At 37.6% G+C, this 12266-nt stretch overlaps 1 protein-coding gene and 1 long non-coding RNA gene across 2 annotated transcripts in view; one reads left to right on the top strand and one right to left on the bottom strand.

The window, feature by feature from the left end:
• The window catches only part of tox3 (TOX high mobility group box family member 3), a 37264-nt gene extending 33983 nt beyond the window's left edge, over positions 1 to 3281 (bottom strand). Inside the window, exon 1 of the mRNA XM_025907603.1 lies at positions 2492 to 3281. Coding sequence (XP_025763388.1) covers positions 2492 to 2593 — 102 coding nt within the window. The 5' untranslated portion in view covers positions 2594 to 3281. The remainder of the gene's footprint in view (positions 1 to 2491) is intronic.
• Positions 3282 to 3391: 110 nt separating this feature from the next.
• The window catches only part of LOC102080571 (uncharacterized), a 35826-nt gene continuing 26951 nt past the window's right edge, over positions 3392 to 12266 (top strand). The window contains exons 1-2 of the long non-coding RNA XR_265664.4: positions 3392 to 3566; positions 6081 to 6224. This is a non-coding gene — a long non-coding RNA (uncharacterized LOC102080571). The remainder of the gene's footprint in view (positions 3567 to 6080; positions 6225 to 12266) is intronic.

The raw sequence follows: 12266 nt of genomic DNA, 5'->3' as shown, positions 1-12266 counted from the left end.
AAGTGCATATATATGTATGAGCTCATACACTGATTTAAAAGTTTATCAAACTTCAAAAGGTAACTTTTATAAATTTTACCAACTACAACCAGGTGTTCTTAGAAGAATCCAAAGAGCCAGGAAAACCAATAGTCATTATCAGATAAATTGAAAACAACGCTACCTGAAGTAACAACCAATCAGTAAAAGTAGGAGCCTTGGTGTTTTTGCCCTTGAGCATACCTGTTCCGTGTTCACCCTCGAGTCAAGGTAGTTTAAGAGAAATAGACCCCACTGTGACAGCCTCGTCACTCACCCTGCACACGCTGTAGTCAATGTTTATAACCCACAGAAATAAGCCTTTACAATTTCAGTTTCAATAGAGAAACAGTGTTTAATTTTTCCAAACTGCAACAAGGGAATTTTTCTCAAAAAATAGATTTTATTTGAGAATTATTCAGCTTTGCGAAGTTGTGGCATGTTTCTCTTCAGCACCTTCATCTCTGTGCCAAAAAAAAAAAGGAAAGAAATGGTAGCTTCATTAGTTATGACTGCAGCACCTAATTAAGTTTGTGCCACTCGCTTGGATTTTTCTGTAAATTTAAAAGAATCTCTGATGTTTGAAAGTGCCTCTGGGCCCTTCTGTCTCTCTTGTCATTAAAATTGAACATTTCCTGCGCCAGCATTTTGAGTGGGTATTGCCTGTTTTCAAATCAAAACTGTAAATCTAGTGAAAGTTTGGCTGTTCGCAAAAGGTGCTGTGACAGCTTATAAATAGATTAAAGAAGTATTGCTTCAGCTCTGTGACTTGTAAGCATGCCACATCTTTTAGATGACTAACCGCTCTGCATTGTGCTACCTTTCAGCAAGCTGATTCAAATAAATTGGAGGCTTATTTGAAAGATGCATGCAAAAGAGCCTATTTGTTCACAGTGGAAAGGCATTGTAATTAGCATGAAATGCATGCTTTGTACTCTCTCTCTTCCTCTTTCCAACGTAACTGGTAGAGATACTGGATAAGCACCTTCTCACCACCCTCTCTCTCACTCTATGCCTCCTTTTGCATTGTGGCCAATTACTGTTACAGATGGAAAATTTCACTTGACCCGGGGATTTTATGAGCAGGAATAAAATCGCACTTCAACTTTTACACCAATTCAAAGCAATGTGGTTAAAGTTTCTTGAGGCTGATGAAGACATGATGAAATTGGGCACATATGACAACTTGGCCAAATGACAAAGAGCTGATGAAACACTGAGACAAACCTGGTAACTGTTTTAAGCAGCATCAGATTGCAAACAGAGCTGCATTACAGGGCTGAATAATTTGAGAGGGGGGTAGTGAGTGTGCATGCGTGTCTGTGTCTGTGTGTTTGGGGAGGGCAGGGGGGTATCATTGTTTAGACTTCATAAAAAACTGTTATTTTTGACTGCCACAATGATGTTCTCTCCTGCTGTTATACACGAGAGTCAAGTTAGTGACTGATCACAGGCCTAACAGTGCGCGTGTTACATCACTGACAAAACATTACAAATCATCAACTGTGTTTTACATAAGCTCATAAGCTCTAGTTGCAAGAGTTATTAAACTTCAGCTTTGTTCTTATTCACAGCTCGGACACGGTGGCGTTTGTATACAAATACGAGGAAGCGAACAGATCAACATGTAAACAATGCAAATACATCATGCAACCTGGCAGTGGGCAGATAAAACTGTAGTGCACAGTATGACAGTCAAGAGTTTAACTGATGCCATGGGTAAGATAAGTGCACAAAACGGCGCAACGCTGACAATGAATAGATATATACGGAACAGATAGTGAGCTGTCCATTCCTCTTTCTGCTTTTGCATGCTTTTTTTCCCCCTAAAATGTTAATGAGGAATATGATACTTGGAGCTCATTCTAAGAACTGCTTCCAAATGCAGTGAACAACATGAACTGAAGGCGGTTTGAAAATGAGGTTAAATACACAGTAGTTAACCAAAAGACAAACAACCATTTCTTTATCGTGTTCTCATTTTATTTAACTGCATGACGTGGACAGTCATGAAGAAGAGCAGGTACCTGACAGCCTACATCTTTTTTTCTCTTTTTTCTTTTTAAATCACATTTGAACTGTAATGGTAGGATGTTGAGAAACACGGAACCCTAGAGGCAACAGCGCCCATGACTGTGGAGCACATCAGTCTGGTGAGAGTTTAGCAGTGCGACGAGGCAGGTTTGAGCTGGACAAAAAGTAACACTGTGCCGCTACACTTGTCCTGTGCTCCCGTTTCCTTTCCTAATGAACAACAACAAAGTTTGCGGCAAGAGAGGAAAGTACTGATTAGGCGGAAAGAACTCTGATTCAAGGAAGGAGGAAGTGAGTAAGGGGAATTCTAATTAAATCAACTTAATATCGGTCAGAGTTTCAATAATTAAGCTAAAAACAGTGCACTCGTGGTTCCAGTCCCAACGTGGTCGCACAACACAAAACAAGACTACGGCGCGAAACGGGAAGAATTTCTCACCTTATTGAAGTTGTAGTAGCCCAAACAGTGGGCAAAATCCAGGTTTGGTGGATCTCCCGGAATAGAATTTCCACCGGCAGTCGGATAAAATCTTACATCCATGGTGTGTGACGGAGCCGCGCAGCTGTAGTTGTAGCCTGCTCTGCACGGAGCTCAATTTGTTTCTGCCGTTTACAATCCAAGCGCACAGAGAGATGGAGAAAGAAAGGCGGCGAAACTGACCCAATCTTTGTTGGGTTAAACGAGATATTACGGTAAGAGAAGGAGGGGACAGGTAAAGTTTGGATATTCCTCTTTTTACACCTTACACCAGTCGCTTCATTTCTGTGGAAATCCACATGAACGTTGGACTGAGCCCAGGAAGCTGTCCCTCAAAGAGCAGCAGACGCTGTGTGCCCATGCATTTACACACAGCTGCTGCTGTATACAAAGAAGCCACGAGACCGGCGAGTGAGCGTGGGTCCACCTCCTTTTTCCTCCTTCAGACGCAGAGAGGGGGAAGGAAGGGGAAAAATGAAAACTCTAGGAAAGTGGTAATAAATACCACGAAGTAAAGTCCGCGCGTCAGGATAGCGCTCAAAAACGTGCCCGTGTCCTCCGCCGTGTTTCGCAGAAGTTTATTTCTCCAACTTGTAAAACTAGTTGGTGAAGCAGTTTGAGGAAGGAGCAACTAGCTGGCCGCTCGAACCCATCTGCTAAACACAGCTTTTGTACAACAAGCTAAACAACACTCCACAGATGGTGCAATTAGTGAATGTGATGTACTACACTGAGTATCTCCGTTCAGCCTTCGGCTCTGCCTGTCGTAGTGATGAACAAGGCAAAATGTGTGAACAAGCCAGCCACTCCCCAAACACACTAAGCCACTCCCATGAAAACACTGCATTTAAGTCCATGTGACATGTTGGCATATGATAATTAATCATAATTATGAGTCTGTATGTGTATATTTTGTTAGCATACCTTTTTATGCCCTTTTAAACGGTGACTTTCGTACTGAATGGCAGGTTACATCCAAATGTAATTTTACATCTTACTCTGTTTTTACTCTGCATTACGCTGCCAAAGCCAACAGGTACGATAGCTCCTGCACTTTTTCTCCCGTTTGTTTTTCCTTTCTTCTGCGAATTTTAACCTTCAGTTCAGTTTTTCACCGTAAAGCTTTTACGATCCACGGTAATTTTCCTCCCACTGCTACTGTATTTGATGTTAATGTATATTTTAAACACGTTTCTGTCTGTGGCAGTTTGTCACATACGTTTTCACAACTGACTTTGAGAAGTGTTTTTGATCTTAAAGTCATATTGGTATCGGTCACAGGGCACCGAACAATATACATAATTAGACTAAAATGATACACCAGGTCGACATTAATCCATAGTTCAAGGGTTGAAGAAAACTTTACCTTTCCTAAGCTGGAAGCTTGCAAAAAGAGATGAAAAAATGTAACTAAAATATACTTTTTTCTGGTTGGTAACCTCTACACAAAATATTATAGCAATAGCAGAAGGTTCTGTGGATTCAAAACATCTGACAAAGGTTTAAATATTCATAGACTTCAACACTATATATGAATTTGGATAGCTTTACTTTAGACAAGTAAAGATCTTAAAACTGGTTAGTATTATGGTATAAACAACTTGAAAAAGAAAAAGGCAAAACAACTAGAGATTTATTCCAAACGATCAGAAAACTGTGCTTTTTGTTGGCAGTAGTGAAGTGTCTTTTCAACTGGTTAAATTCCCATGGTAAGTTAAGCTGAACTAGTTGGAAGTTTTGGTTTAAAATTGGCTGGAAGCACCATATTTTCACAAATCTTTTATTTACAGCATGTTTTAAGTGCAGTACAGTACAGTCTCTGCTGGGCAAATATGTTTTAAAAGTGCAGGTTGTGAAATCACAACTTACTAGCATTACAAGTGAAGCACAGCTGTAAAGTTACAATAGTGCAAATTGTTCATCTCATTGTCACTGGAATGTGCATGTTTTCAGCCGGTGATGCAGAAAATGTATACATTTTAAAATTTTGTTTGTTTGTTTGTTTTACTTGATTCTAATCTCCTGCCAAGTCTCTTTTACATTGCTGAATACACAGCAGAGAGCAGAGAACACACAGCAATAAAATTTAATCTGTAAAATGAATTTCACTCTAATCTGCTGACAAACTAAAGAGATTTCCACATCTCCTTTATTACTTTATGTGACAGCAACCTTTAATGTTTAAATGGATCCAGTTTGGCTGGATCCACACAGAGCTCTAATGTGTAGCCATCATGTTAGAAATAAACAGCAGTACAAAGCACTGGCTCGGGATAAAAGTAATTAATTTGAAATAATCTCTTATGTTATTTTCAACAGCATTGCATTTTATTGTTCAATATATTTATGCTCTATAGATTTTTATCGCTATTTTCATCATCATCCTGTAACATTTGTCTGATAACTTGAAGTAGGCTATGCTCATAGGGATCATTTGTGCATGCAATGCCCCTTTTTATGTGAGTGTATACAGAGCCTGAAACAGAAAGCTTTGCTTAACAGAGAATGTTGATAACCACCATCAATTTTGCCAAGTCAGCTAACGCAAAGAATTCCTGGCTGTGTTGAACTTCCCACCCAATATACCTCCCTGGTGTGGGCTAGCCCACCCACATAGCTTTTTGCTCACTCAATGCACACCAAATCAAAACTTACAAAAAGTATTTTTTGTTAGTTTGTATTGTTCACCCAGCGGAAATAATAATAATAACAATAATAATACACAAAACAGGAGTACAATTTCTAACTTCTTACTGAGTGGGAAGCCCACAGGCCAGCTCCAAAATCTCCCGCTGTACACCCTTTTAATGTGGTCATAGGTACATATACACAGAGGTTTAATAACCCCGCTCGTAAAAACTGATGACTCAACATGTTGTTTATGTTATTTTTATTTTTCTGTCTCAATTTAAGCGTAGGTCTGGTTTACCAGTAGCTTTTGCGATACTAAGATGTGTTGTGACGCTCTCTCTTACTCTCCCTTGGTTAAGCTAACACTTTTATCATAACATAGATCTTTACTGACATGCTTTGGTGGGAGAAAAAGAGCTTCTGTGTCTTTATTTGCATTTCTGATTTGGTGCAGGGCACTATAAGAGGGCAGAGTATTGTCTGCATTTATTAGCTTTTCAATTAGATGTGTGGAAAGTGTTGAATTATTATTAATATTCTTATATATTTGAATAAGCAGCATAATACGCTCTTTAAGTAATGAAACAAATTCCTCTGAAACATGCCTATATTTACATGTGAGCTAAAGGGTAAGTAATTTAGTAAACAAATTATATCATATGTTTCAATGAATATGAATTTTATCTGTATTGTCTTGTTTTTATTGTCAGTGTTTTAAGTGTAAAGTATGCACAAAAAAGCTCACACGGTTGTTTTTACAGATTTTGGAGAGTCTGTCTCTGCAATATAATTTTCAGTGTTCTTCAGCTTGTAGAAACCATCCTACAGCTGCTACATATGGACTAGAACAAAGTAGTTTTCTAAATATCACTTTAACATCATGTAAGATTGTTTATTATGTTTATTTTTTCCCATGCAGAAAGACACTATTCCCAGACAGAGAACCCAGTATTTGAACAGGGACTCAAACCAGCAACTTGAAGGTTACTAGTTGGCTGCTCTGACCTGTTCAAGTTGCCCATCTATTATTTCTAACACAGGATGCAAGAAATCCACCCTGAACGTAAGTCACCAAATTTTCTTGCCAGTGATTTCTTAAAGTCTGCACAGTTACAAAAAAGTAAATATTTAAATAAAAATAAAAATTCATGGTTAGTGTTTTTGATTTGAGGAAGGGTTTTCTTGGTTCTGGCTTCTGTCAAGCTTCACTTAACCATACAGACATAATGAATGAGTCTACACATGAATAAATGCACAGCCTGAAACTCATTATGTCCATTGTATTCACAAATTAATAAAAAAGACAAAATCATTTGTCTGATTTGAGATTGATAAACTAACCAGTAGCTGAAACTAATTATCACACACTACAACTCAGCTTCTTTCAGTGAGATTAAAGAGGGGACTGCCATTCTTCCAATGTCACCGTCAAACATAAAAACTAATATATAATTATCAACTGATCACTGATAAGAAGAAATACCAAAGAGCAAAAAAATAACTATTATTCTACCAAACATCCTCCTGAATTTGTGTGTACACATACATGCACCTTTACTCTTTTGTTTTTGTTTTAATCAGAGAAGGCAACATTTTTTGATTATTGAAGTTGATTATTGCAGTGATGATTCAACCAGACACATACTGTATGTATCCCTGGCCACTTTACACTATGTTGTCCACTTCACCGCTTTGTTGCGTTGCTCTACTCGAAACACTTACTCTGTCCTTGCAGTCTGTGCACTATCTACCAGCACACACTTCTCAGTTTCTAAGTAAGAAACAAGACAAGACTGTGCAAGTGTTACTTTTAGGATGGTGCAGGAAGCTGTTATTTCCAGCTAGAAAATCAAAGACATTTTTGAGCAGGACCCCATAGCAGTGGGAGGGAGTATGTGCATGTAAGGAATCCATAGTTACACCTGTGAAAAAATCTTTGGAGAAGAAGACCATGCTTTATACATTAGTAAAACAAAAATTTTATAGCAATTAGAATTCACAACTATAGAGAGGGTTTAAGTGAAACTTTAGGGACTTACTGCTCACTAGAACCCTAGTTGTGCAGTAAGGACATAAAAAGTCATTCAGCTGTCACAGTCATCTCTGCACTGACAAAAGAAGACATCAGAATCAAGAAGAGAATTAATCCTCCATGTGAATACATAAGCCAGATTTTGTCGTTATGTCATATTTGTCTGCAAGTGTCAGGTTAGCTTTATTTCCCATTAAATCTCTGCTTTGAAGTGTGTCATTTTTGTCTTTTTTTTTTTTCTTGGATTCTCTAAATGAACACGGTCTACTTAATCACTGTCTCATTGATAGTGTAGATTCCAATAACACAACTTTTTGTTTTATACATTTTCTTTCAGTGCTTTTTCAGTTAAGTTCAGTTGTTTGTTGATATAAAATAGAATATTACATAAAACATGTTAAACGCTGCAGCTTGCTACGGCACATTATTAATAATTATACCTGCACGTCACACGCTAATTAAGAAAATAGTGAATGCACCAATGCCCTATACAGTACATCACTGTAACACAAAATTGCTTTTTTCCACTTTCTGTCAACTATATTACACTGCATTTCTTTACATATTCAGATAACATTATATAATTATATATAATTTGTCTTTCCTAGATAGGATGCATTTGAGGAGCTGTTATGAAACAGAGAAAAACCCTATGCAAGTGGGATGCGTGTTGGCATGTACTATATGCAAGCTTAATCAATGACATACAGCGCTAAACTCTGCTGTGCTGCACTGGAGGAGATAATCCTCATTTGAACGCTCTCCAATACTTGCTTAGAGATGGTCAACAATCCATGATAGTCGCCAGGAAATCTACTTTGTAATTATGGACACATTGATGCATATGCAAACCATTTTTTCGTCATGTTCTCGTTTGATAGTGGCTCATGCATGCATAACGAAGCAATGCCTTCACATACAACACACACTGATACGCCCACCAATCAAATCTCATTCACTCATGCACATACAGACACATAAGAAAAACCCACGCAGTCTCCCACACACCACATATCAGATAAGCAAGCTGCACATTCCCAATTCAGCCTGGTTGCTGTTGTTATTTATTCCTGTTTTTAATGTTGTTTGGCTGTGCAGCCAGGCAGTGGAATTAATTTCCTTTCTGATGGTTGAGTATCAGTGTCTCAGCCAGATGAATTATGCTTTTCTACTATATGCGATTTCCTCTCAGCCTGGCAACACTGGAACCATTTGGTAACGTGAAAACAAATTATCTTCTGCTGGCTCCTGCTCAGATTCAATTAAAGCGGTGCAGAGTAATTATATGGAGATACAAAAGAGTAATAAATGCAAAATAATTAATTAACCTAATAATCTTTATTTATTGCAAACCCCCCTTCATATTAAGTGCTGAATTCTGTCAGTGAGTGACACCTTCACAAATAACTGCTGTCTGATGTTAGTCATTGGAGCCCCACTGAAGTCTGTTTTTGTGTAAGTGTCACAATATCTCACTTTCATCTGGCTCGGGTACCTGTCATCCTCAGAGCTATTATGGTTACTATCACCGTATTCACAGTGCAAATATACACCCTAATGCTGAAATTTGTGTTTAATTGTCGGGCGGAGACTTACCAAAACGATCAAATAAGGCGAAATCAATTCAAATTGCAAATTGCAAAAGAAAACCAAACTACCAGTGAGCCCTGAAAGAAGTTGAAATTTCAGTGTAAGTGAAAGCGTTTACTGAAGTTGAGGTATTATTTTACAGTAAGTGAAAGTGTTAAGTGAAATTGAATGGTCAGCTGAACTGAGTGCTGAAAGGACCTGAAGATTCAAACTCTTAGGACTGAAATCCTGAAAATGTGAAAAAAGGAGAATCTATCAGTATGTGATTAACACAGCAGAATTTTGAATGAACCACTGAAAGCACTTGAAATGTCAGTTAAATGTCACTGTAAGTAGTTGAAGAAATAAGTGTTATGGACAGTCAGTTGTGCTATAGTTGGAACTGTTGTGAAACATTAATTAATTTGTTGGTTAAACTTAAATTATTAGTCGGAGAGAAACAGGTGGGAGCAGTGCAATTATAAGATACAATTTAACTAATGAAAGCAGTTAAAATTTTATTTGAAGTTTGTGCAGTGAATGAAGAGCAGGACTGCTGGAACTGAGCACATTGGTGTAGTTGCTTTCAGCTGGTCCCCTTAAATGGTAGGTCTGTACATTAGAAATCTGAATCTTTAAATTCTTCTTAATATTGACAATCAGTCAACTGAGGTTAACTACTTTGTTTTTGGTTTTTCAGTATGGCAGAGATAGGGCACGAAAAACCTTTGGTTAAACTCAGAGTGTTTTCATCTCAGGCAAACACGATATACGTCATTAGAGGAGTAAAAGGGCTGAATGACTGCACAGCCATTTCTGTGAAGTGTTACTGAGCAGTCACTCCACTAAGACAACACACTCACACACTCATCACTGGCAAATTTAAGTCTTACACCCTCTCAGAGATACACAGTGGCCCGGAGCCGCACACTGAAAACATGAGGGGGTAACACACTACACACCTCACAGCAAATCACAAGTTTCATTACTGTTCTGAATGGCATGTCCCATATAAAATATGATAATAATTATGCTCTTCAGTTACCATTCACATTTTATTAAAAACCTTAAAAGACTGTGAGGCCAAAAGAGGAGAAGGCAATAAAACTTAATCAATGATGTTACAGCAGTGATAATCTGTTTATTAGATCAGAGAACATGTCTTTTTGTAGAGAATAGCTTTTAGGTCTTAAGTCATTATGCATCACCTTTATCCTTCTATTGCCCTTTGGACAGGCTATTTTCTTAATCATAATCATTACACCATGAACGTGGAAAAGAGGTCTGCTTTTTATAAAGAGATATAAGATCTGACTTGAGTATACCAAGTAGTTCAGGCTATTTTATCTAGTTCAGGTGCATTCTATAGGTCAATTTATCTCAAGAGTATATGTGCTGGATATTGTATGAGTGAAGTATTTAAAACTTGATTAATACAACAAGTTACATTAATTTATGAAATGACTCCAATTCTCCCCAGCTTAATAGAGCATTTTGGCTTATTTCAGCTTATTGTTTTAGATTAGAGCTAAGCGACTGGCTACCCACAACCAACTAATATGTGATAACTACATGGATCTGTTATTTTCTTAATACTGTTTAATGAAGCCACCAGGCAGAAGGAAAAGGGGAAAATCACCAAGAAGATTTATGTATGAATTGAAGGATGACATGCAGAGAGTTGATGTGACAGATGCTATAGGGATATGGTGGGATGCAGACAGATGATCTGCTGTGGTAACCCCTAAAGGGACTAGCCTTTAGTTTACATTAGTAACACCCTGGTAGATATAGCTTTAAAATGATCAGTAGAGAAACACAAACACAGTTTTTCCATCTTTAATCTATTTTCATCTCTAATCTACTAAATAAGTGTTTTCGACAAACTTGGCTTTGCCATTCTGTTACATCGCACTTCTGTCATGAAGCTTCTCATTTGTTTGTGTCCATCCTTCAAATAGCTAGCATCTTGTGGCCACAGTTGGCTATTGTCTCTGGATGCAGTGTTAACTCTGTTTAACTCAGAGTCATGGGAATCTCTAGTCTCTATTGTCTTCATGAGTGTGTCCATGTCCCATTGACAAAGGTTGGTAGTGTGCAAGACAAGCTGCCCCTGGCTTTAACTTGACTGTTCTGAGATCAGTTACAATTAGTCCATTCTGTGAAAACAGCTTTATTGCTAAATTTACTGAAGGAAATGTTATTAAAAATGTGCTTGGCATTGTCAGCTAATGGTAAATGTTTTTGATAACTGTAGAAGCAATAATATTTTACAATTTCTCAGTGAGAAAGGCGTGTAGAAAGAGGAAAATATCCTTGCACAGTGCAGCATGTTGCAGGAGGATGTCAGCATCCAGAAAAAAAGAATAAAAGACAAGCGTGACAAAATCTTGAAACAGTATGTTTTAATCTGGCCCAATCTGTCTCGTTAAACAACGGAGGAAGATTTGTATTCTGTGTTTGAGGGTGGTGTTTTGATTAGATTTTATTTATCTCTGCTTGCCTCGCTGTAAAACTCACCGCACACCACTGCATAATATCTCACCCAAAACCCCATGTGCGCCCTTTAACCACGAGGTTTGCTTTTCATGTTGAGCTGTTGGGGCCAGTATAGGCTATTACCCTTATCAGAAATGATCGTGCATTAAAGCACACAACATTACTGGTAGATGTGCTGCTTCTTGATTTTTTTTGTTCCTCCCCTTCTACTTAATATTCTTATTGTGTTGTACCGAAACATGCATACATGAAATGCATAATTTAATCAGTTGCACACAAAATGAAATGATGTGCACCACATCCCAAATAAACTGATAATGAATTAGTTCTGCAGAAAAAAATTCACTTTTTGTTGCTGGACCTACTGCTGGCTATTTTATTGCACTTCTTAGGCCTGTGTGGACCAATAAGGAACAAGGACTACATACTGACAAATCTGCAGGACACTTAATTACATTATTCTCAATTAAAACCTGTACTCAGCAACATTAGTCATCTTAGCTCTCGTCATTCATACTAATTAGCACTTGCCTTCCTTGCCACATGCTGAAAGAGGATATTTCAATATCCCATTAAGCGATTCCAAGATATGCCCTTGATTGACGTTCCCTTAAACCCGGGAAGTAATTACATTATACGCTTTGGTTTTCTTTTAATAATTTTAGATTTCCCCAGGTTTTTTGAGTTTCATATTTAATTTGTGTTAGATTTATCCATATCTACACTGAATAAAAAGAAACAGAGAAACATAAATACAAGACATCCTGGGACACTCATTCAGTTAATGAGTAAAGCTCTTAAGCATTACTGCATTACATGACTTGCAAAGTATTACTTAATTAGAATAAATCCAAAACTACACAGTGACCACATTTACACAAAGCCATTTACTGAATTATAATATAATCATTTAGCTAAATTCACTTCCGTATCTGTTTAACTATATTTGAGTGCCACATTTCTACAGTATAAAGTCTTTGCTCCACTCAATTTACTCACTTGCTT

Source organism: Oreochromis niloticus, linkage group LG1, assembly GCF_001858045.2.
Source record: "Oreochromis niloticus isolate F11D_XX linkage group LG1, O_niloticus_UMD_NMBU, whole genome shotgun sequence".
NCBI classification, from domain to species: Eukaryota; Metazoa; Chordata; class Actinopteri; order Cichliformes; family Cichlidae; genus Oreochromis; species Oreochromis niloticus.
This window is presented reverse-complemented; position numbering and strand designations above follow the sequence as displayed.